The sequence below is a fragment of the Neolamprologus multifasciatus genome, chromosome 13, assembly GCF_963576455.1.
Source record: "Neolamprologus multifasciatus chromosome 13, fNeoMul1.2, whole genome shotgun sequence".
NCBI lineage: Eukaryota > Metazoa > Chordata > Actinopteri > Cichliformes > Cichlidae > Neolamprologus > Neolamprologus multifasciatus.
Genome location: NC_140451.1, coordinates 4,389,765 through 4,416,075, shown reverse-complemented (window position 1 = coordinate 4,416,075; position 26,311 = coordinate 4,389,765). Strand labels below are relative to the sequence as shown.

Genomic DNA, 26,311 nt, shown 5'->3' with positions numbered 1-26,311 from the left:
CCAACCTTCTTTTTCTGTCATGTCACATCTGTCCACAGATGTTAACGAGTGTTTAGAACTAAACAACCGGATGTCACTGTGTAAAAACGCCAGGTGCATCAATAATGTGGGCTCCTACCAGTGTGTGTGTCTTCCAGGCTTTAAGGCCTCTGACAAACCCAACTACTGCGTGGAGGCGGAAAAACACCAGACATCCACACACACACAGTGAGCATGGACTGACCAGGAGGCGACAAGAGACACCAAAACCACATGCATAATCTTGTATTACTATACTTGTGAGGACATCCTCACACCACTTTCACGCATTCTCAAAATGTCAACAGCAATCTTGGCCTTGGTTGTAGCATACAGCAACAATCCCAAAGTAACAAAAGTTAGAATAAGAAAGTTGGTTAGTGTACCTTTATATACATTTCTGGAGGCATAATTCTTTTAAGGGCACTATGGTTAAAAGTGCAGTAATTTTTTTTGTGGCAGCGTGTGGAACCTGTCACTCTTCCTCGTGGAAAGTGAAAAGCCAGAGGCAGCAAAATCAATAGCACAGAACAGAGCAGACATCACTCAAAACAAATAAGACACTGGTCAAGTCAGAGACGGCATGGAAAGAGGAGCTGGCCTGGAAGTGGGTTGCAAAGCAGCTTACAGATGCATAGCAACTGTGAGTGGGGTAAAAAGCAGAAATGGCAAAGCCCGAGTGTGATCAGCAAACTGGATGAGTAGCTGGGTGTCAGCTAAGCCATCAGCTGATCTGCCAAAATGATGGTCAGGCTTTGTGCCAGCATCTTTTTTCACTCCTGCTTCACAGCCTTATGGTTCAGCTCCTCTCACATTTCATTTTGTTGTGCTTTCTTCATTTAGTGCTGTTTGTTTTTGTGTGTTTTTGTTAAATAAAGCCCTTCTATACATTGTATGTAAGTGGTATAAATGCAGGGCCTATTATTATCCATTGTTTTTAATGAATATTTACCAACACCAGCACTCCACAAATATTGAATTTGATTTTTAGTTTTGAACAAATGTATATTTTAAAGAAAGCCTACGGGGAAATGTTTTTTTTACACATCGTCTAAAGCATCATTGTGGGTGGGTTTCTTTTAGCTAGTTTCCAGATGTATAAAACGACAGATATGGACAAACACAAACTGCTATTTACAAAGGACACTATGTGCTGCAAAAACACCTAAACAACCATTACACACAGATAATTTTTACTGGAGAAAGAAAGTCTGATAGTGGCAAATTGTGCTTCTTTTCTGCTGCTCTGTATTAAATAATTGAAAACTTGATGTGCAAAAACTCATTGTTGCACAGAAACAGAGAGTTGTACAAAATCACTTTTGCCGTTCCAACTGGTCCAAACTTCCAGTGGTTTTCCAAAAACATAAATGTAACAGTTGTGTAACAGTGTTGAAAATGTCATTGTGTTTGACTAATCAGCAACACTGAGTTTGGAAAAGCTGCAGAAGATCTGAACATTCAGTGTGACTGGCACATGTGCCAGGGGTTGGCCTGTCTTTCACACGCATTCATTTACAGCGCACCAGTACCAGCAGATTTACTAATAAAGAGGTAAAGTAAATGGAATTTGAGGAAGGTTACAGGCAATTAATTGCATTGCTGTTTAACACTTAAGCATGTGTCTGTGATTTGTTGATGTGGTAGTTGCCAGTTCATCTGGGATACAAGTGAGTTATCAGAGTAAGTGTTTAGTGACCTGAGATGTAGCAAAGCTTTGAGCTGTAGCTCTTCAGCCCAAATGTTCAGAGACGATCCTCGGATGTTTCTGGTAAAGGTGTTATTTGGGGTTTTTTTCTAAACAGTGAACGCAGAAGCCTTTACATGTTTCACTTTCAAATGTTTTGCCTCTTTTCCCCATATCATGTGTTACATAACATGCTAAAATGTCTGTCCACATAAAGCTATAAATATAACTCAGAGCTGAAGTGTATAAGAGCAAGTCAAAACTGATATGTTGATCAGGTATCACAGGATGGATTTTGTGATTGTTGCAGGAATTGTCTGAGTCAGATCCCTTCCTTTGACTTGAATAAATTGCTGCAGCCTCATATAATATGCAGATAAAAAAAACTGTTTGCACATTAAGACATGTGGCACACTAACTTCATTAATGTACTGATCCGCCTCCAAAACTTGACACAGTTTCCATCAGCTTCTCGCAGAAGAACATAGAGATTCTCTTTTAGCTGCCTTTCATTTGGCCTGAATGGCCATTCTCTTTCCAGGGAGCGATACATTTGTGAGACCTGCACTTCTTTTGTTATCAGATAACTAAAAATTGACTACCAATTTAGTGCTTAGTAAATCTGGCCTCTGGTGTGGAGATGCTAATACTCCAAACTGTGTGGTCAACCCAAAGAAGAATTCACTGAAATCAGCAGGAACATGATGCACAGAAAATTCATTCCTGTACCAAATTACACAACAAATGATCTCGTAGCTTTGGTATTTCCCAAAGCTGGACCAAAGTTGGTTACCTGAGCGAACAGTGTGGCTCCTTTCCTCTGGTCCTGCTGCTAGCATGTCTAATACATGCATTAAGTAACCCTGGGATTTTTTTTTAACCGCCATATTTATTGTGCTGTGTCACTGATCTGTCACTGCTTTGTGTTTGATTGATTTTTTTTTTTTGAAAAAGCCATCTGTTATTTCTCTATCCAGCTCAACATCTGATGCCAACAACTGATAAAGCCCAACACTTGCAACCTTAAACAAAATGCACGTCAGCCAGTGTGTCTTCTGCCAAAAGGTTCACAGTTTTTTGATTTCAGAGAGGATGCTTGGTCCTTAAAAGTATAGAAATACAAGTACTCACACACTCGTCATTAATCAAAGCCCATATATTCTGCACTGTATATGACACACACTAAATGAAACAAACAGTAATTTACTTGATGAAGGTTCAGCTTAATGTACAACATGGTGCCTACGTGGAGGGGAGAAACTACATAACTGTATAAAATCTATGTCTTGTCTGGTGCTTAATTCTGTGTTTAAGTGGGGTTTTGTGTATATCATAGCAGACCATTTTGCTCATTTATCGTACTGACAAACCCTATGGACTCGTGCTGGGGGATCAAGTTGTATTTTGTACCCAATCAAACTAATTGTGGATATTTAATTCTGTGAAGAAGCCAGCTGTCCAATCCTTTGCTTCCTCCATTGCCATGCCTTTGTCTCTACACCACAGCATCACCAGATATGTAATATGCACTTGTTGTTTTAAAGAAAGTAGCTAATGTCTTTGAAATAAGCATTTGTAAGGGTGTTCAGATGCAGTTAGAGGACTACTGGTTGTCTGAAACATAGCCAAAGCCTCCTTCCATGTCTCTTACAAATATGTTGTTTCTTACAAGCAGGTTGTTGTGTAACCTGGTCCCTCAGTGTCTTGAAGGGACTGAATTCACATGTGTTTTATGTTTCCTACTTCTCTTAACTGTATTTCACTGCAAAGTCTTGCCAGGTTGCAAAGCTGCTATGAGGCAGTGATCGGAGAGAAGAACCTTGTGTACATTTAAACAAAAGACAGCTGATGTATTTGTAATATGTACATGAATAAATAGCTTTTTCTATGAATTCATAATACAATGTACATTAAACCCCTTGATAATAAACCACAAATTGTGATATTTAACACCAGCTGCTTGTCTGTTTTTACTAGTTGAATTTTTTTTAGATGATTTTATATCTATGTTCAGTTCAATATGTATTATTTATAGATATACATATGTATACATACACACACACACACACATATACATATATATATACACATACATATAGATATATATCTATCTCACTTGGCAACAAAGTGAAGGAAAAACTCCCTTTTAACAGGAAGAAACCTCTGGCAGAACCAGGCTCAGGAAGGTGTAGTCACCTCCCATGACAAACTGTAGTGTGTCTTAAGTTTAATAACTAATGATTTAATGTGCAGAATTATAGTGAGTGAAAAAAGGCGTGTGAAGAATAAAATACTCAGTCCATCATGGGAACACCCTACACTGTAAAATCGAATTAGTTCCCAGAACTCAAAAAAATTAAGGAAACTCGTTGCCTCAAAAAAACTAAGCTTACTAGATGACTGTTAGGACAACAGCCATCATTGCAAGTCTACAGTATTAAGAATAACTTGATATTTTGACTGTACAATACTAACTGTTTACCTACTGACAAACATTTCAAGTTCAACTAAATGAAAAAAACCCAATTTGTGGTAACCTGAATATGATTAAAAAATAATTAACAACACTTTTTGTAATGATGTTAAAATCAGCCCAACTTTTATTTTCAAACACAACAAAGTATAACAGCCAACATACTGGACACTGTTCTGCTGAACAACAAACAATTATATTGCCATCACTGTTATAATGTTATAATGAAACAAAGTCTCAGATGTAACTAGAAAAATTTGCATTTCCTGCGAAAATGCAGTGTGGATGCTTTAAAGCTGAAGCTGTCTGCAAAAAGTAGCTGAAAAAGCTGAAAAGTTGCAGAAATTGTAAAAACTTTGCAGAAGCAAAGGAACTTTGCTAAAAAGTAATAACTTAGCAGAACTGCAATATCTTAGAGGAAACATAATACTTGGCAGAAATACAATAGCATAGCAGAAATATTGTAACTTACCAGAAACATGATAACTTCTCAAATATACAAGAATTTAGGAGAAATAGTATAAGATAACAGAAAGAATATATTTAGCCAAAAATACTTAAACATTACAGAAACACTATGATTTAGAAAAATAGTACAACATAGCAGAAATACTGTGATTTACCAGAGACACTGTGATGAACTATGAATATTGTAATTTTAAATTAATACTATGTTTTAGCACAAATACTATAATTTGACAGAAATATTATCATTTGGCAGAAATACTATGTTTCGGCACAAATACTCTGGTTTAGCACAAATATTATAACATAGCAGAAATACAATTATATAGCAGAAATGCTATATTTAGAAAGAAAAATATAATATAGTAGAAATACTATGATTTAGCAGAAATACTGTAATCAGCACATATACTGTAACATGACAGAAATTCCTCCACTTAGTAGTAATACTATAACATAACAAATGTTATGTTTTGGCACAAAAACCATGATTTGGCAAAAATACTATGATTTAGCAGAAATACTATGATTGAGCAGAAGTACTAAGATGTAGTAAAAGTACTTTGATTTAACAGAAATACAATTATGGTGGAGTAATACTTTAAAATGGGAGAAATATTGATACACACACACATACACAGAGCCTAAAGGGAACAGTATTTGTGCCATGGAGTGTTAACAAGAATCTGAGGTCCATATTAGAAAAGCTGGTAAAATGATAAAAGTTTGCAGAATTATAATAAATGATGAATATGAATTACTGGTCTGTGATAGTGTATTAATTTGTAGGGAAAAAAACACGTTGCCCAATGTGGAATCGATCCAACGACCTTTGGCTTGTAGACCCATGTCACTACCAACTACGCCACTGGGAAAGAGAGCCAGGTGCCTGGAAAACAGGGTGATGAGCAGTCAGAATTAGATCGCGGTGAGAGGCGAAAAAACGCCGTTTTTTGGAGTTACAAAACGTCATGTAACTCAAAAACTAGGTGGACTAGAAGCATAATTCTTGTACTGGGTGAATCAGCAGACTTTGGTGTACTTTGACTGCAATTTTCATTGCTCTTTGTACAACCGTCGCTGAGACATGACAAGAGAAGAAACGGCAGACCTCAGATATGATTGGCTGGCTGGGAAGCCGTGCAGGCTCTGATATGTAAATTTCAGGGCTAAGTGTCTCAGTCCTCACAGAGGATTGGCTGCCTGGGGACCTGGCAGTAATATATAGAAATAGTATGATTAAGCAGAAATATTATAAAAAGCAGAAATACTATAATTTAGCAGAAATACTATAAATAGCAGAAATATTATAAAAAGCAGAATTACTATATTAAGCACAAATACTATATTGTCACGGTATGGCATGGCAAACCGTGGGGGGTGTGGGGAAGGAGGACCCAGGCGCGGTGCTCTGTGTATAAACAGTGCGTTTATTTACAGTGTGTGGAAATAACACCAAATTCCCGTGCTTTCCCCAGACTCCCGTGTCGTGTCTTCTCCCAGTGTTTGTGCTCTCCGCTCCCGTGTCTCAGCACTCCCCGTGCTGGCTGCTGTCTGGCACTCCACCCCTCTCCTGGGGACACAATAGAAGCAGCCGTCAGGACACATACAATCGCGGGCATACACACACACTAACCAAGCACAACTGGATGACTGACGTGGAGTCTCACGTAATGATCCCGCGTCGGTGGGAGCTCCAAGACTCTCTTAAGTAGCTTAAGGCTTAAGTAGCCAGAACCAAAACAAGCAAAAACAACAAACAACAAACCCTCCCAGGTCACAGTCCCAAAGTCAGACCGCGCATCCCGCAGCGGCGCAAAAAAAGCGCCGCTCTCCTGCTCGCCGAGTTCCGGCGCGGGCTCCACCCGCTCACCGAGCTCCGGCGCGGGCTCCACACGCTCGCCGAGCTTCTCCTGCTCACCGAGCAGCGGCGCGGGCTCCTCCGTCAGCAGCGCTGGCTTCTCCTGCTCGCCGGGCAGTGGCGCTGGCTCCACCGGCTCGCTGAGCTCCTCCGGCAGCGGCGCTGGCTCCACCGGCCCGCCGGGCAGCGGCGCTGGCTCCACCGGCTCGCCGAGCTCCTGCTCGGGCAGTGCGAGCTCCACCGGCTCGCCGAGCTCCTGCTCGGGCAGTGCGAGCTCCACGGGCTCGCCGAGCTCCTGCTCGGGCAGTGCGAGCTCCACGGGCTCGCCGAGCTCCTGCTCGGGCAGTGCGAGCTCCACCGGCTCGCCGAGCTCCTGCTCGGGCAGTGCGAGCTCCTCCGGCTCGCCGAGCTCCAGCTCGGGCAGGGCAGGTCCGGGTGGCGACGTAGCAGCCGGTGAAGAAGATGGCAGAAGGGTGACTGCAGGCGGATGAGATGACAGCGGTGCCACAGCTGCAGATGTTGAAGCAGCGAGTGGTGTGGAGACCTCTGACCGAGGTGATGTTACCTGCGCTGTCGGCTCGTCCACTGCAGACACAAACACAGATGGTGAGGGAAATGGAAAATTGTCCGTACTACTCACCACAGCCGACTCTTGAGAAGTTCGTGGATTAGGCTGCGGTGAGGAAAGCCGGCGGCGCGAACGTCGTTTCCGTGTAGACGTCGGGGCCGGCATCTCAGGCTGTGAATCCACCAGCGGTCCGGGCCGGTGAGCAGCCTGAGGAGGAAAGTGGAGGTGGAGGGTGGAAAGCAGGAAGTCCAGGACAACTGGATTGAGGGAGTCCACCAGCCAGGGGAATTTAACAAGCGTCTCCTGCAGCCGCCTCTCCACGGCGTGACGCAAACCTTCCGCGGGCTTCTCCCACCACAACTCGCATAGGCGGTAAACCTTGTCCATCACCTCCCTCCCGAGCCTCTCATCAGAGACCGCTGGGTCCATGCTTGGCGGGATCATTCTGTCACGGTATGGCATGGCAAACCGTGGGGTGTGTGGGGAAAGAGGACCCAGGCGCTGTGCTCTGTGTATAAACAGTGCGTTTATTTACAGTGTGTGGAAATAACAACAATAAATTCCCGTGCTTTCCCCAGACTCCCGTGTCGTGTCTTCTCCCAGTGTTTGTGCTCTCCGCTCCCGTGTCTCAGCACTCCCCGTGCTGGCTGCTGTCTGGCACTCCACCCCTCTCCTGGGGACACAATAGAAGCAGCCGTCAGGACACATACAATCGCGGGCACGCACACACCAAGCACAACTGGATGACTGACGTGGAGTCTCACGCAATGATCCCGCGTCGGTGGGAGCTCCAAGACTCTCTTAAGTAGCTCCCCCGACGAGGCCTGATCAGCAGCAGGTGCGTGGCTTCGGGTGTGGCCAGTCCCCTAGCAGGGCCACACCCACCAGGCCTGAGGGTTCCTATAAACGAGTGCTCAGACACACAGCAACCCACACACATAAGTGCAAGCATAGAGCAAAAGGGGAAGCAACACCAAAAATACATAAGATATAATAATAATCATATTATTATGATAATATGATTAATGTGGATATTGATGGCACATGAGAGGGGTACAGACATTCATTTCTCCCTGGTCCCAGACATAAGGCACATTACAGGGCACACAGTTATCTCCAAACCTAATCCCCACCCCAGTATAAAAATCAGCATGACAACACGCTGGTTTCATTTGACATTTTGCTGCCTACACTAGAGCTTCATCCCCCATTGAGTGCAGGACACATGTGCCCCTCAGTCCGCAGTCTGTTCGTTCAACAATATAACCAGTCCATAACTGCTCAGGGATCCTGGGTTGCTCAGACCCAGAACCCTGACATATATTAAGCACAAATCCTATAGAAAGCAGAAATACTATAATTTAGCAGAAATACTATATTAAGCACAAATCCTATATTAAGCACAAATCCTATAAAAAGCAGAAATCCTATAAAAAGCAGAAATCCTATAATTTAGCAGAAATATTATATTAAGCAGAAATACTATAATTTAGCAGAAATACTGCATTAAGCACAAATCTTATTAAAAGCAGAAATACTATATTAAGCTCAAATACTATAAAAAGCAGAAATACTATATTAAGCTCAAATACTATAAAAACCAGAAATACTATAAAAACCAGAAATACTATAATTTAGCAGAAATACTATAATTTAGCAGAAATCCTATAATTTAGCACAAATACTATATTGAGCAGAAATACTATTAAAAGCAGAAATACTATTAAAAGCAGAAATACTATTAAAAGCAGAAATACTATAAAAAGCAGAAATACTATAAAAAGCAGAAATACTATATTAAGCACAAATACTATAAAAAGCAGAAATACTATAATTTAGCAGAAATACTATATTAAGCACAAATACTATATTAAGCTCAAAACCTATAAAAAGCAGAAATACTATATTAAGCAGAAATACTATAATTTAGCAGAAATACTATAAAAAGCAGAAATACTATATTAAGCAGAAATACTATAAAAAGAACAAATACTATAAAAAGCAGAAATACTATAAAAAGCAGAAATACTACAATTTAGCAGAAATACTATATTAAGCACAAATACTATATTAAGCAGAAATACTATAAAAAGCAGAAATACTATCATTTAGAAATACTATAAAACACACACACAGAGAAAGAGAGAGAAGCAAGTTTTTAGGTCAGTCAAGCAGCCTGGGAGCTGCTAAATTTGAATCCACCAATCAGAGAGGCTGTGTACTTTTTCCCGCCAAAACAGGTGCAGCCGTTTTTACACACGCAGCAGAGAGGCAGGATTTTTGCAGTCTATTTCTCATAGTGAGGACTAAACTCAAACAAATGACCATAATTTCCTAACCGTAGGGGCTAGAACGGTCATTCTTACACCGTTTTGTTCAGCAGAGATGGGGGAATCTTCAAGTGTTGACAATTTATCATTAAAATATGAATTATTAAAGATATTTGACTTCTAATGCACCATAACTGAGTAGAGGCGAAGCAAAAACTGTCTTGACCTGCCCTCAAACAACGCTTTCTAACTCTAGATCTATTTGGAGTATCGATATCATTCTTTCACCGTAAGAGACAGCAGGCTTTGGTGAACAGTCATGGAAATTTTCAGGTCTCTGTGGAAATCCATCAAAAAGATATGACGAGAGAAAAAAGTGGTTCATTTCCAGAGTTTGAAAGCTGAAGAAATCTGAGCGAAGGACAAATTTCCTACCCTCAAACAAGTCTAACTCATCTCAGAATGGTAATAGGTGAGAAAGAAATTCTTGAATTGTGAGCATCAGGAATGTCTGAAGATATACTGGGACAAGCCTCATGTTTTAACTTCACTTCGTTAAGGAGATATGACGATTCGAAAATGCCTCTAATTAGAGAAATCCAGCGGTGATTTTGAACAAACTCTCCATTGACTTTCTATGGAGAGTTTTGAGACTTTGTGTTGGTCTGAGGAGATTTGCCAAAATTCTATAAATCCCACAACAATGATAGTGACATTTTCTGAAAGCCAGCAAAAATATCTACGTTTTGATGTATAATTTGTGGAAGTTGAGTGAAAATTGAGCAAGTAGCAAGAAGTTGTTCGGACATGAAGAGAAGACTGCAAAACCTAAAGTGTCTCACTTAGAACCAAGTGCATAGCAACCATAACAACGCATGTATTTTGTGAAAAATCACAATTTTGCAACTCAAAACTTTAAGAGGGATAAAAATAAAACGGTAAAAGATTTGAAAAAGCTGATTTATACCTGAATAGCACAATAATTTGAGAACATTTTAAAGTTTGAATGGTTGTTCTAAGTGAAAATATGAGGAAGTAGTTAAGTTTCAAAAAAGAGCAAATTTTAGCAGTATTGCGGAAGTTTCCCATTCATTTCAATGGGACAAATTAAAGGAAAAAAGCTTAATATTTTAAAAAGTATAATAGTGAAAAATACCAAAAGATATAGCCGGAAAGAGCAAAAATAGCAGAATAGTTTAAAATTTGAATGGTGAAAATAGCACAAAAATTGTGGAAGTAGTTAAGTGCCAAAAAGTGTACGGAAGCAACTAGAACTAGAAAAATTTGCATTTCCTGCGAAAATGCTGTGTGGATGCCTTAACGCTGAAGATGTCTGCTGAAAAAAAGCTGAAAAAGTTGAAAGGTGGTGAGGAGGTGAAAAGGCTGAAAACTTTGAAGAAAAGAGGTGAATCAGCAGAATTTCTGTTGAAAAGAGGTAAAGAAGCAGAAACTTACGCTGAAAAGAGATGAAACAGCAGAATTTCTGCTCAAAAGAGCTTTTTCTGAAAACAGCTGAGATTTCTGCTGAAAAGAGGTGAAAAGGCTGAAAATTTTGCAGAAGAGGTGAATAAGCAGAATTTGGGCTGAAAAGAGGTGAATGAGCAGAATTCTGCTGAAAAGAGGTTTTTGCTGAGAACAGCTGAAAAAGCTGGGATTTGTGCTGAAAAGTGGTGAAAAAAATTTAAATTCTGCTGAAGAGTTCAATCAGCAGAATTCTGCTGAAAAGAGTTTTTTGGTGAAAACAGCTGAAAAAGCTTGGATTTGTGCTGAAAAGTGCTGAAAAAATTTAAAATTCTGCTGAAAAGAGATCAATCAGCAGAATTTCTGCTCAAAAGAGTTTTTTTGAAAACAGCTGAGATTTGTGCTGAAAAGAGGTGAAAATTCTGCTGGAAAGAGTTCAATCAGCAGAATTTCTGTTGAAAAAAGCTAAATGAGCAGAATTCTGCTAAAAAGAGGTTTTTGCTGAAAACAGCTGAAAAAGCTGGGATTTGTGCTGATAAGAGGTGAAAAGTCTGAAAACTTTGCAGAAAAGAGGCGAATCAGAAGAATTTCTGCTGAAAAGAGATGAATCAGCATAATTTGTGCTCAAAAGAGTTTTTTCTGAAAACAGCTGAGATTTGTGCTGATAAGAGGTGAAAAGGCTGAACATTTTGCTGAAAAGAGTTCAATCAGCAGAATTTCTGCAGAAAAGATGGAAAGGAGCAGAACATTGCGCTGAAAAGAGGTGAATGAGAAGAATTTCTGCAGAAAAGATGGAACGAAGCAGAAAGTTGCACTGAAAAGAGATGAATCAGCAGAATTTGTGCTCAAAAGAGTTTTTTCTGAAAACAGCTGAGATTTGTGCTAATAAGAGGTGAAAAGGCCAAAATTTTTGCAGAAGAGGTGAATAACCAGAATTTGCGCATGCAAGCAGGGAACATGTGCGGCAACTGTCACAGGTAGGATTCGAACCTCCGGGTCTCACGGCAGCTGCTCAACCCTCTGAGCCAAATGAGTTCTGGTCACAAGCAAAGATATGATAAGAAGAAAAATGTGCACTGTGGAGCAGAAGCTTAAATTAGCAGAAAAGAGGTGAAGAGGAAGAACTACTTTGTTGTGAAATGAGGTAAAGAGACTGAAATTTGTGCTTAAAACAAGTGAAAAAGCTGAACTCTGAAATTCTTCCGAAAGAGCAGAAGAGGCTGACATTTTTCAGCTACTCATTGAGCCAAACTGGTTCTCACGTAACAGAAAAACGGTGAAAAAGCTTAAAATTCTAATAAAAACAGCAGAAGAGGCTGAGATTTGTGCTGATAAGAGGTGAAAATGCTGAACCAATCATAGGTACCGCTTCTGTCTGCTTCATCAGGCTGTGTACTTGTATGTATTTCTGCCATGGAGCGTTAACAAGAATCTGAGGTCCATATTAGAAAAGCTGCCAAAATCATAAAAAGTTGCAGAATTGTCATAAATTATCAACATGAATTACAGGTCTGTGACAGTGTATCAATTTGTAGTGAAAAAAAATGTTGAACAAGGTGGAATCGAACCCACGACCTTCGGTCTGAAGATCCGTTTCATTACCAACTGCGCCACTGGCAAAGAGAGCGGGCGCATGGAAAATAGGGTGATGAGCAGTCAGAATTAGATCGCGGTGAGAGGCGAAAAACGCCATTTTTTGGAGTTACAAAACGTCGTGTAACTCAAAAACTAGGTGGACTAGAAGCATAATTCTTGTACTGGTTGAATCAGCGGACTTTGGTGTACTTTCACTGCGATTTTCATTGCTTTTTGTACAACCGTCGCGGAGATATGACGAGAGAAGGAACAGCAGACCTCAGATATGATTGGCTGGCTGGGAAGCCATGCAGGCTCTGATTTGTAAATTTGAATGTCTCAGTCGTCACAGAGGATTGGCTGCCTGGGGACCTGGCAGTAATATATAGAAATAGTATGATTAAGCATAAATACTACATTTAGTAGAAATACTATGTTTTAGCACAAATACTATAAAAAGCAGAAATACTATAATGTAGCAGAAATACTATAATTTAGCAGAAATACTATATTAAGCAGAAATACTATAATATAGCAGAAATACTATATTAAGCAGAAATACTATAAAAAGCAGAAATACTATATTAAGCACAAATCTTATAAAAAGCACAACTACTATATTAAGCACAAATCCTATAAAAAGTAGAAATACTATAATGTAGCAGAAATACTATAAAAAGCAGAAATACTATAATTTAGCAGAAATACTATATTAAGCAGAAATAGTACAAAAAGCAGTAATACTATAAAAAGCAGAAATACTATAATTTAGCAGAATTAATATATTAAGCACAAATCCTATAAAAAGCAGAAATACTATAATTTAGCAGAAATACTATAATTTAGCAGAAATACTATAAAAAGCAGAAATACTGTAATTTAGCAGAAACACTATATTAAGCACAAATATTATAAAAAGCAGAAATACTATAATGTAGCAGAAATACTATAATTTAGCACAAATCCTATAAAAAGCAAAAATACTATATTAAGCACAAATCCTATAAAAAGCAGAAATACTATAATTTAGCAGTAATACTATAAAAAGCAGAAATACTATAATGCAGAAATACTATAACACACACAGAAAGAGAGAGAAGCAACTTTATAGATCAGTCAAGCAGCCTGGGAGCTGCTGAATTTGAATCTACCAATCAGAGAGGCTGTGTACTTTTTCCCGCCAAAACAGGTGCAGCCGTTTTTACACAGGCAGCAGAGAGAGGATTTTTGCAGTCTATTTCTCATATTGAGGACTACCCTCCAAACAAATGGCCATAATTTCCTAACCGTAGGGGCTAGAACGGTCATTCTTACACCATTTTGTTCAGAAGAGATGGGGGAATCTTCAAGTGTTGACAATTTATCATTAAAATATGAATTATTAAAGATATTTGACTTGTAAGGCACCATAACTGAGTACAGTCAAGCGAAAACTGCCTTGACTTGCCATCAAACAACGCTTTGTAACTCTAAATCTATTTGGAGTATCGATATCATTCTTTCACCGTAAGAGACAGCAGGCTTTGGTGAACAGTCATGGAAATTTTCAGGTCTTTGTGGAAATCCATTAAAAAGATATGACGAGAGAAAAAAGTTGCTCATTTCCAGAGTTTGAAAGCTGAAGAAATCTGAGCGAAGGACGAATTTCCTACCCTCAAACAAACGTAATTCATGGCCAAATGGTAATAGGTGAGAAAACAATTCTTGAATTGTGAGTGTCAGGAGTGTCTGAAGATATATCGGGACAAGCCTCATGTCTTAACTTCGCTCCGTTAAGGAGATATGACGATTCGAATATGCCTCTCATTACAGAAATCAAGCGGTGATTTTGAACAAACTCTCCATTGACTTTCTATGGAGAGTTTTGAGACTTTGTGTTGGTCTGAGGAGATTTGCCAAAATTCTATAAATTCCACAACAATGACAGTGACATTTTCTGAAAGCCAGCAAAAATACCTACGTTTTGATGTATAATTCGTGGAAGTTGAGTGAAAATTGAGCAAGTAGCAAGAAGTTGTTCGGACATGAAGAGAAGACTGCGAAACTTAAAGTGGCTCACTTAGAACCAACTGCATAGCAACCATAACAACCCATGTATTTTCTGAAAAATCACAATTTTGCAACTCAAAACTTTAAGAGGGATAAAAGTAAAACGGTAAAAGGTTTGAAAAAGCTGAATCATACATTAATAGCCCAATAATTTGTGAACATTTTAAAGTTTGAATGGTTGTTCTAGGCGAAAGTATGAGGAAGTAGTTAAGTTTGAAAAAAGAGCAAGTTTTAGCAGAATTTTTTAAATTTCCCATTCATTTCAATGGGACAAATTAAAGGAAAAAAGCTTAATATTTTAAAAAGTATGATAGTTATAAATACCAAAAGTCATAGCAATATTAAGCAGAAAAAGCAGAATAGTTTAAAATTTGAACGGTGAAAATAGCACAAAAATTGTGGAAGTAGTTAAAGGACAAAAAACGTACGGAAGCAACTAGAATAATAATAATAATAATAAAGAATAAAGAGAAACAGGAAAACAATAGTGTGGATGCCTTAAAGCATCCACACAATAATAAAGTATAAAGAATAAAGAGAAACAGGAAAACAATAGTGTGGATGCCTTAAAGCATCCACACAATTATTCTGAAAATAAGTTTAGGCCTACCACAAGTTTGTTTTGTACTTACATTACTTATATAATCAAAATAAAATATTTGTTGTTCTGTCACAAGTGCAGTCTCTGATTTAAACAACACATTTGTTTTTCATTCCAACACATGAGCTGGAATGTTGTATTATTTTAAGGATGGCTTGTTTCCAGTCCAGGCATTACTGCCTGAATGACTGTCATGGATCGAGGTGATCCAAATGTAGGTGCAGAAGAAAGTCTTTAACTTCCCTTAAGTACAGTGGCAGTGGATGTGGGTTGGAGATGCAATGAGCTTGAACCTGCAGGCGACCATCTTCACTGACCACACCATCTGTGACGGAGGACTCATCTCTCCTGTTGTCCTGCAAGCAAACAATCATATTTTTTTGGAACATGAACTTAATTGCCTTCTTAAAACATTTTTTTCTGCATTTCGTATAAAACAGACTCCAATTTACACAATTTCAGGCTCCCTCCCCACCAGAGAGGTGACATTCAATGTCCCACTTGTCAGTCTGGATAGCCCTGACCACCACCCAACATACAATAATGTCATGAAAGCATCATTTTAAAAAGGGCTATGCAAACATGGCCAATAACTTTCATTCTAATAATGTGCAAAATGATTTGGGCACAAAACAAATTTTGTTGTTAGAAAACTTGCAGACTTCACTATATACAGTGTAGACCCTCTAAACTAAGTTTGGGGGATGTGATCTTTCAAGAAATGCAGACAAACTGTTGTTATTTGTTTACTTACACAGCATGTCTTGTATAATTAACTGGAGTCACCAGGAACAGCATAGTGCAGTCATATCTCAAGTCTAATAACAGAAGACAGGAAAAGATCAGTACAGAAACAACTTCCCCAAACCAAAGCACAAATAAAACAATAAGTAAAACAGGCTGATCTAAAGTATGATTAAAGTTCAGCCTGATTAATATAAATGTCACTGACAGTTGCTAATATTGGAAAACCAAAATACTTACTGATGTCTTTCTGTCCAACAACAGGAGCGCTGGTCCCGAGCCTCAAAGACAGTAAGAAGCAAGCAGAGGGAGAAAAACCAGAACATTTTTCAGAAACTGATTTGATCCTTAATGGCTGTGCAATTATTGTAACATAGAGTTTGCTTATGTTGTTAAATAAAGTCTAGATTTGACATTAATAGATGCCATAGATGTTCAAAAGCTGCCACAAAAACAAAAATGGACGTCTCTGAAAACGTTGGAGCATTTTTGCAAATATGTGATGTCTTGATAAATTGAGCAGATATTTGAACTTTACACAGCTACATTGTCACCTGAAAATATCTTAAAAGTTTATTTTGTGACCCGCCATTGCCGCGCTTACAAGTACACAGGCTCCGACAACCGTGGCCGACAAATGCATCCTCCTTTTCCCCAGACTACCCTTTCTGGGTCACAAAATAACCTTTTAAGATATGTTCAGGCGAGAATGTAGCTGTGTAATGCTCAAATATCTACTTAATTTATCAAAATATCACATATTTGCAAAAGTGCTTCCCCGTTTTCAGAGAGCTCTGTTATCCACCAGCGATAGCTGACCGGGAGGTCAAGGCTCGGTAGAGTCCGCGAGCACAGCTAACTCCTGGCATATTGTTTTCAACCCCCTGCGGTCTTTTGCTACTCAGGTTAAACATGATATATATAATTAGTTAGTTAGTTAGTTATGGCTATGGATTGAAAATACCCCCCACACCCCACCCCTAACGGCTGCACCTCCCGAAGAATTTTGTCTGGGCTCTTATTTCACTTTTTTTTATTTCAAACAATCAACAGAAAATTTCACAGACATAGTGTTATGTAAGGTTTTTAAGGCTGTGGTGTTAATTTTTAAGTAACATGAGCCCAGCGGCAGCAGCAACGCTAGGCTAACACTAACTAGCTAGCAAGATTATAAACCTGGTGCTAAACTAAGACAAGCCACAAAATCAGTTTGAATAAGAGTAAACATTTACTCACCAAGTCAGTGTATCAGGTAAAGATTCACAGCAATGAAAACAATAATATCCTGAGCTGACGCTTCTCCAGGTTTGCTCAACATATTCCATAACAAATGCTGGCACCATGAACATGGACTGATCCAAGAGGGAGGAGGACGGTAGTGACGGGGCATTTTCAAAACACATCTTTCATCCTTCCGCACTGAGAAGCAAAACTTCCAGCTTAGTTAGTTTTTCTAAGTTAAGACAACTCAAATAAATTGAGTTTATCAGCATTTTTGCATAAAAAGTACTGGTAACTTATTTAAATCGAGTTCTGATAACAAATTGATAAAAACTGAGTTCAGCCTATTTAATATTTTTAATTAAACACAATATTACATTTTACAGTGTAGCAGCCTACACTTATCGCAGTGTAACTGAGGGAGGATTCAGGGTCATCTGATCAACTCTAAGTATAAGCTTTGTCAAAAAGGAAAGTTTTACGCCTTATCTTCAAATAAGAGAGGCCTGAAACATGATGTTTCTTCCTCCCATTCTATTTGTAATATCCTAGGAATTACAAGTAAAGCAGCAGTCCAAGGGCAAAGTGCGAGATACGGTAGTAAGAGGTTTTTAAGATGAAACGATAAATGATTAAAATGAATCCAAGATTCCAGTGTTGCTGAAGGTAGATGTCAGAGTATCTCATTAGGAACTAAATACAATAACCTGATGTTTGATGATTAAATGTAATACAGTCCACTGCCATATGAAGATTGTTAGTAACCTAAACCAAACTTTCTTGGTGCATGCTCAGTCATCCAGGTAAGTAAATCCCAAAAGGTTGATTTCTGTTCATGTGGACGTGGCATTTTTAGTGGGAGAAGTGACTTCTTCAGTCTCAGCTGACTGCAGGTTTCCCCAATCTAGTCCACTGAATGAACAATGGGCTGTGAGGTCAGTTCCTCGATTATTAATATGCAAATTGTCATGACCACTGATAAACAACCACTGATCAAAGATCAGAGGGGCTAAATCAAACTTACCTTAGAGCTCAAGTAATTCTGTAAAAATGACTGTATAGACTTCTGACACGTCTACACTAACAAAATAATCAGATAGCTAGAAAAACAAACTTCCATCAGGCTCATATTAGGCGTGGGTTATTGCATCAGAGTGATGTGGGTGTTTCCTAGCGTTGCAAACACCGTCATCCTAGTGAAAATGCACTGGTTGACTGATGCATCTGTCAGTAAAAGTAGTCACACCTTGTGCTTTAGCGCTTCTCTGGTTGCTGCCCTTTTGGGTACTGCACCTGGAAGTGATGAACTCACCTGCTGGTAGTTATCAGATCCCAGTCTCCTACTTAAGAGGAAGAACAACTTGTTTGGTCCTTCAGTGGGCTGGTTTCAGTCATTATGCAAATGTACTGTTTATAAGACCGGGAAACCTGCAGTCAGCTGAGACTGAAGAAGTCACTTGGGTGACGAAACGTTTCTCCCACTGAAAACGCTACATCCAGATGAGCAGAATCAACTTTTGGAGGTTTACCTACCCTTATGATTGAGCATGCATCAAGATATTTGGTCAGTTGACACCTGGTTGATGATCTGGAAACTTTGTGAAGCTGGTTCCCATCTCTGCATGACTGCTCTGTTGCTGCTCCAAGACTTTTTTTGTCCTGTGCTGGGACCTGGAAGTGGAAACTGACTTGCACAGAAAGAGATTCCTGTGCATGTGTCTGCGGTGGAGCCCTGGACGGCTGGACCTGACTACTTAGAAATCGTTTAGCATTAAACCTTGCATCTAAATCTATTTCTTTCAGTGTATTGTTAAACACCATCTTATTCAAGTTGTTCAACTTTTGAATGAGAAATATGTCGAATGCTGTTATGGACCGTGTAAGAAGGCATAGCATCACTGATGAAACTCAGTAATGAAACTAAAGGAACACTGCAACAGATGATTAGCGATTAGCCAACTAGTCACAGTACCATCCTTATACATCTTACGGCTAAGCAAATGAAAAAATCCAGACCTCAGACTAAAGTCATACAGAAAACAATTACTTTAATTATTTATTGTCAGTGGTGGTTCTGTAGTCGTCCTATAAGGGAGTTAAAGCCAGAATGAGACACTTTACAGAAAATAAAAACTGATGAATCAGCTACAAAAGAATCTGTTCACTTTGCTTATAGTCTGCTCCTCCCCTCTGTCTCTATCTGTACCAAGACTACTCACTGATATTTGCAGAGTTGTCTTGCACACCACCCTTTGTTTTCAGTAAATTCTGAATCTATTTCTGGACTGAGTGTGTGAAAAAAAAGCCAGGATGGGAGGGGAATCTTTGGGTAGCAAGATAACCTGCAGCACTTTGAGTTTTCTGCATATTGCTGGTTATCCTGATGAGTACAACAATAGGATCATGATTTCTGTAGCAGATGTAAGCTGGCAGTGTTCACAGTAAGGTAGGTGCATATTTTAAGACATGTGAGTATAATTGTTTATTACTTTAAACCACGAATGTACAGCTTGCAGTTAGGTTAGAAAGTAGTCTTCTAGTTATTGCTGGTTATTGTTTTGCTCTGGGATAATGTGGCATATTTGAAACATTTTCTTTTATTCCTACACAGTACTTCCCACCAATCAGGGGTCATACTGTGCTCTGCAGGGATAAAGTTTGAGCTTGAATGACCAAAGCACCTGACAGGTCATGGTTGCTTTAACAGATGGTTTAAAGAAACATCTGGACTCCATTTGGATTATTTCACTTATTTGTAGTTTGTGATGGAACTTAGTGACTTCACATTAGACCTCCATCTAGCACATTAAAAGCCGTCCTTTTGATTTCAAAAAGACATTTAATTGAATATTCCGTTACTTCACCTGATACAGAAATCAGCAGCTTGTAAATAACTATTTAGCTTAGAAATATTGAAGATATGATGTAGTGTAGACTTTTACATTTAATTTAATTGCTTTAAAACCTTTTAAAAAATAAACTCTTCAAGAGTTTTTATAACCTCTTGTCGTTTTTATAAAGAGCCCTCCATTTTCAGAGTCTTAAAAGCAATTAGACTATTGATCAATTAACTGATGAGCAGTTTCATGGCCAGGTGAGGTCTGTTCATTCAGTATTAGACAACAAATTAAGCAAAAGCTCCAAGTGTTGAAATTTGCTAATTGTTTACTGGAGCACCATCTTAAATGGAAGTGGACTGGCATTTATCTAGCACTTATTGAGTCTTTACTCACAGTAGACTACAAGCCAAATTTAACTATCCAGTCATACAATATTTCATTCTATACACACTGCAAGCATTTCATCTACCTCTCATCCAGCAAAAGAAAAGTCCAAAGTTAGGGTTCAAGCAAGAACCTTGCTGCAAGGCGACAGTGGAGACAGTGTTATCTCTTGTAATTCCCATTACAAGAGATAACAAATCAGATAAATCAGAAAGATACTGAAAGTTTAGCTACAGCTTAACCAAAATTCTGCTGTATTCTTAAGAAGGAGGAATGCACTGGTTAGCTCACCAACTGAACTGGAGGCAGTAAAGTTTGTCAGGGTGTAACTGGTTATCCTCCATCACTGGTGCTTTTAGAGGTATAAATGAGACAAAACCAAATGCAGTAAGCCAGAGTGCAGATATCTATATGCTGTGGCCACACTTTGCAACACTTCTAACAGCTGAACAAATATCAATAAAAACACAGACTGTTTGTTTGCAGGTTGTCACATAGTGTAGAAAAAACTGAGCGACCTTACTTACATTTGAGAAAGATGTGAGGGAGACAGGCCAGGAGAGGAAGAAGAGAGGTTATATTTAAAGGTTAGGACCGCAGGAAGACCCTGAAATAATATGTATGTGCATTTGTTGTGAAGCACATCAACTCTAAATGCTTTACGCCCTGTGTGGATCATAGACTGCATATACATATTAGACAGATGTGATGACATTTAGATAAATGTAGCAGGACTGACTGTATCAGTGCATTACACAAACAGAGATACATGCTAATAAGGCAAACAAGTGTGTTAAAAATCGTCCTCCTCCTCGTCTTTGCAGCCCAAACAAGACAAAGGGGGGAAAAAAAGCATGAAGATTAATAAATAGAATGTAAGGAGACTTAACCATCCCCCACAGTAGTTATCGCACAGTCTTTAATTGAAATTGTGTGTCTGAGACAATAAAAGTTGGAGTTCAGTTCTTTTTGTCCAGCCAGGCAGCAGGATGTGTAGTCATTGCTTTTGTTTAGGGAGACATTTTTAGAAGCCCAGAGAGACAAAACAATGTGTACAACGTCATTAGAGTGGAATATGGGATAGGGTGACCCACTCACTGAGGCACACAGCGACAATGCAGGATCACACATGTGCGTACTGCACCCGTGCTGTCGAACGTCACTCTCAGAAACATGAAAAAGAAAGAAAGAAAATAACTCATCCAACTTACAACTGCGGATTTCAGCAGACACAGTTGGTGAAATGCACTGAACAAAGTTATCACGACTGACGGGCAAACATCAATGTGCGCAAAAGCATATTGTGACAGATTTCCTGCTCTGCTCTTTACCCCCCTTTACCGTGTGTGGTCCCTATATTTAGCCTGACCAACCAACGCAGGCAGGAAACCTAAGTTGGGAAAGAATTGAAGGAAGTCTAGTGGCCATTTAGACAAACAAAAACAGACTGAGATCAGTGCTGGTTGAATACACACTATAACTGTATGCAGCTGAGACAAAGGGCTTTACAAAGATAGAGAAGCAAGCTGAAGAAAGGGCTGGACGATACTTTAACGGAGCTCTGACAGCTGGAGCGCTGCTCTGGTTTTAGCAGCAACCTTTTCAGTCCAGGTGGATTTTAATATTAATGCTCATTTGAACAGACTAAAAGGTATATCTGTTCACGGACATGTTTAAAAGGCAGATCCATGAGATGTTCTGGTAGACCCTGGCAGAGTCTCAGATGAGGTAAGAAGTTTGTGTTGAAACCTGCAGCAAAACTAAAAATTTACTTGAGCTACAAAATTAGGAATCAATAGTTGAAATGTGAACTGTATTGTACTTTAATTACATATTATGGCATTTTCCTGGCTGGACTGATGGATACTGATAACATGACTGGGTCTTTATATAGTCTTCAGCTCGTTGTATATCCACATAATATGACAGTCATTTCTGAAACTTACACGGGACTATGACTGACTAACATATGACAAAAGCAACCAGTCACTTCGAAAGCTCCTCTATGTGCTCCAGCTGCGTATGTCCATAAACACATGCATCACCTCATCAGAATAATTTTTTCATTGGCTGTCACCACACAGATTTGACTGATGGTAATCTGACTCTGTCCCTGGTAGATTTAATGCAGTTGCATTTATTCATAGGGTTTCTGGGCTGGCTGCAGCTTTTCAGTACAGTTACCGTCAGGTTTAATGAGTAACCTCTACTGAGTGCTGCAGGGAACTCACTCCTTTCTGTGAACTGTCCCTGCCTTGTATTGTTACTTATAGTCAAACAGACTCTGCGCTTATAAACTTACATCGCATTTAAATGGCAAAACATGGAAATGAGTAACTCATCAGTCTGTGAGTCACAGGCTTTTAAGGTTACTGTGTGATATTCTTTACTTATCCCTCTGAGGTCTAAGTCAACCTCAGCCCTGTCCCTGTGCTAGCAGGATATGTAAGTTTTCTTCTTTTGAAAATTGTTTTCCAAAAACAGAAAAAGAGTCACAGCACAGAAACAGCACTAGTGATAGTTAATAATGATTTTATGGCCTATCCTATTACACTGCAGTGCAGCATTCAGTACTGCTGATTACATAATTGTACAACGTCCAAAATAAACCACTGGAATGAAAGGAGATAAGTCATACTCATCTTACTCAATCAAATTTGGGGAGTGTTTCTCACACACCAATGTTAAGCCCTCTTCACACGTTTAGAGATTATCAGTGATGTAGAGACTACAGAAAGTCGATGACATTCCACAACTTCAAGTAAAAACAGGGAAAATAACACAGTTGGGATACTTAGGATACAGATTGACATTTGACTGGGAAGTAAAGACGACCAGAGGCTGGAATGTCAACTACCAATCAACCGATAAGGTGACACAAGGGAACCACTTTCTATATGAATGTGACCTTAGTCATGGAGCTCCACAGTAGGACTGATAATTTAAGCATTGCACATTAAACAGTATTTGCAAACACAGCTATGCAGGTTGAGCTATGAAACCAGATGACACAAATCAATTAAACTATAAAAAACAAACAAACAAAAAAAAAAAACCCAAAACACCTTTTTTAGATTGCTTTGGAAAACTGTCCTCCTGCACTTCACTCTGATTTTTATTTTTTTACATTTTTATTAAAATGTCAACATAATATGGTATATTTAGTAAAAGCAAGTGACCTCTGATGAAGAGGCCATAATTGCATATGAGTCTGCACAGCTTGAGCCTGTGAGAGTGCAGAATAGATTAAATTGCTTTATAACAGATGGAGACTGGAAATGTCTGTTGAGATGCTAAAATGAATTATATGACAAAATGTTCTCCTCAACTGGCAGAATGTCAAGTGGCTTTGAACAGGCTCCACAGAGGATCAGCACACGCTGCACTGTCATTAATATGGCCACAAATTTGTCATAAAACTATGAATATCTCACATCTTTATTGAAAGGTGAATAATAATCTGTATCCCATGTAGCACTTCTTATAGGGCATCTGCTGGAGACTCGTTCGTCTTGGTTTGATCCAGATTAATACGCATAGATAAAATAAAGCAGCACCCTCTGTTTATTGATAACTTGGAATCCTTATTTGGTTATAACAATACTAGTAATAAATGTAGCCTGTTTGTAGTTCTGGAGGCCAGAATTACTGAATTCAAGACCTGGTTCTGCACCCATGGCTAGCCAGGACCCTGTAGTTGGTGCATTGTAGCTCTCCACCAACAGATTGTCTGATGATGAGGAAGAGTAGTAATAAACAGAAGCCCCGGTACACCATCGCCAATTATTATGTCACTAATATTTTTTCTCCACTTGGTGACACACACACTGTGGAACAAACTCTAGTTATTGGAGATTCTGCTATCAGACATGTGAAGCTAGAGACACCAGCAACAATAGCAAACTGTCTTCCAGGGGCCAGAGCAGCAACATTGAGGGAATCTCAAATCTGCTGGATGAGGATAAATGTAAATTCTGTGAAATTATAACTGACACTGGCAATAATGACACTTGGTTACCTCAATTGGAGGTCACTAAAATCAATATCAAGTTGGTGTGTAACTTTGAGAAATCAATGTCAGACTGAGGTTTTCTCTGGCATGTTCTCCTTACATTGCTGTCTGTCTGAGTGGTGTCTAAAACTTTAGGCTTCATAGATCATTTGGAAACTTTCTGGAAAAACCTGGTCTTTTAGGAGAGATGGCATCCATCCCTCTTTGGATGGAGCAGCTCTCATTTCTAGAAATCTTGCCAATTTTTTTTAAACCCTCCAAAATATGAAAGTTGTAATCTCACATGCCTCTCTGCAGCTTCTCTCCTCCTGTTATCCTGCCAAAACCCTATATATATATAAAATCACAAAGAAAGAACAATATACTATCCATAACTGCAGCACAGGTTAATACAGTGAAATGTGGATTATTAAACATCAGGTCTCTCTCTTCTAAGTCTCTGTTAGTACATGAATTAATAATTGATCAACAAAACGATTTACTCTGCCTTACTGAAACCTGGTAACAGCAGGATATTTATGTTAGTTTAAATAAATCTACACCTCCGAGTCATACTAATTAAATCCAGGATGAAATTGAAAATTATTCTCATCACATTCAAGTTCACCGTCTCTGCTTTTAAGATTAGATTACTTTCCTTTTTGCTAAAGCATATAGTTAGGGCTGGATCAGGTGACCCTGAATCCTCCCTTAGTTATGCTGCAATAGGTGGAAGCTGCTGGGGGATTCCCATGATGCATTGAGTATTTTTTTTCAGTCACCTTTTCCACTCACTGTGTTTATATACACCTCTCTGCATTTAATTATCAGTTATTATTAATTATTAGTTAGAGTTATTATTCATCTCTGGCTCTCTTTCACAGCATGTCCCTGTCTTGTCTGTTTCCTTTGTATTGTCGGAGAGTCTTTAGTAATAAATACTCATTTGATGCTTTTGTGTAACTTATGTCACTTTGAATGTTTATTGCAGTGCATTGTTTTGGATGGTTGAAGCTGGTCCAACTTGCGCGCTTCCTCTGTTTCTTGCATCTTCATCTCTTTCACTACAGATCACAATATTGTCTGCAAACATCATCGTCCATGACTGCCTGACCCGAACTGTTAGCCTTTCCATCACTACAGCAAACAAGAAAAGGCTTAGAGCTGATCCCATCCCCACCTTGAACTCTTCTTATCACACCTCCCACACCCCTCACCACTGTGCTGGTGTACTCATGCATATCTTGCATCACCCTCACATTCTTTTCTGCCACTCCCAACATACTCACACAGCATTGCATTTCCACTCTCTGTAGATCCACAAAGAAAGTGACTCCTTCTGACCTTCTCTATCAACACTTTCAAATTAAATATCACATCTGTAGAATCGTTCCTTGGGCAGTACTGCAGCACACGGATCATCACCTCTCTTCCTAACCTAGCTTTAACTACTCTTTCCTATAGTTTCGTGGTATCATCAGCCTTATCTGTCATTAGTTACTACAGTTCTCACTCATGTTCTTGAAAATTCCACTTCTGCAATTTTCAGGCATCCTCTCATTTTTCAAGGTCATATTAAACATATAATAAACATTTATGTCATGTGACATGCACAGTTTACCTCCAATCCATTCAAATTGAATTATATATTGAGTACTAGATGGGTCAGTGCAACAATTTGCACTTTGTTGTTCTATGTGCACCATCAATAATAACAATTATCCATTTTCCATTTGTTATTCAATTCAATTCAATTTTATTTATATAGCACCAAATCACAACAGCAGTCGCCTCATAGATACAGAGAAAAACCCAACAATCATATGACCCCCTATGAGCAAGCACTTTGGCGACAGTGGGAAGGAAAAACTCCCTTTTAACAGGAAGAAACCTCCGGCAGAACCAGGCTCAGGAAGGGGTGGGGCAATCTGCTGTGATTGGTTGGGGTGAGAGAAGGAAGACAGGATGAAAGACATGCTGTGGAAGAGAGACAGAGGTTAATAACAGATATGATTCAATGCAGAGAGGTCTATTAACACATAGTGAGTGAGAAAGGTGACTGGAAAGGAAAAACTCAATGCATCATGGGAATCCCCCGGCAGC

General features: G+C 39.1%; 3 protein-coding genes across 10 annotated transcripts in view; 2 read left to right on the top strand and 1 right to left on the bottom strand.

The window, feature by feature from the left end:
* The window catches only part of ltbp1 (latent transforming growth factor beta binding protein 1), a 133,821-nt gene extending 130,161 nt beyond the window's left edge, over positions 1-3,660 (top strand). For all 8 annotated transcript variants that reach the window (XM_085183135.1, XM_085183132.1, XM_085183131.1 and 5 more), the window contains one exon: positions 39-3,660. In XM_085183135.1, the coding sequence (XP_085039261.1) occupies positions 39-211 (173 nt within the window). In that variant the 3' untranslated portion in view covers positions 212-3,660. The remainder of the gene's footprint in view (positions 1-38) is intronic.
* Positions 2,773-8,919, bottom strand: LOC146504884 (uncharacterized). Its single transcript, XM_085183610.1, has 5 exons — positions 8,720-8,919; positions 7,825-8,426; positions 6,785-7,745; positions 6,412-6,607; positions 2,773-2,807 (listed from the first exon to the last, which is right to left on the bottom strand). Exons 3-5 carry the CDS (start codon positions 7,532-7,534, stop codon positions 2,773-2,775), a joined length of 981 nt encoding a protein of 326 aa, XP_085039736.1. The 5' UTR covers positions 7,535-7,745; positions 7,825-8,426; positions 8,720-8,919.
* A 10,547-nt stretch (positions 8,920-19,466) lies between these two features.
* rasgrp3 (RAS guanyl releasing protein 3 (calcium and DAG-regulated)) overlaps positions 19,467-26,311 on the top strand; it is a 70,802-nt gene continuing 63,957 nt past the window's right edge. Inside the window, 1 exon segment of the mRNA XM_085183626.1 lies at positions 19,467-21,945. The gene's annotated coding sequence lies outside the window, so the exon portion shown is untranslated.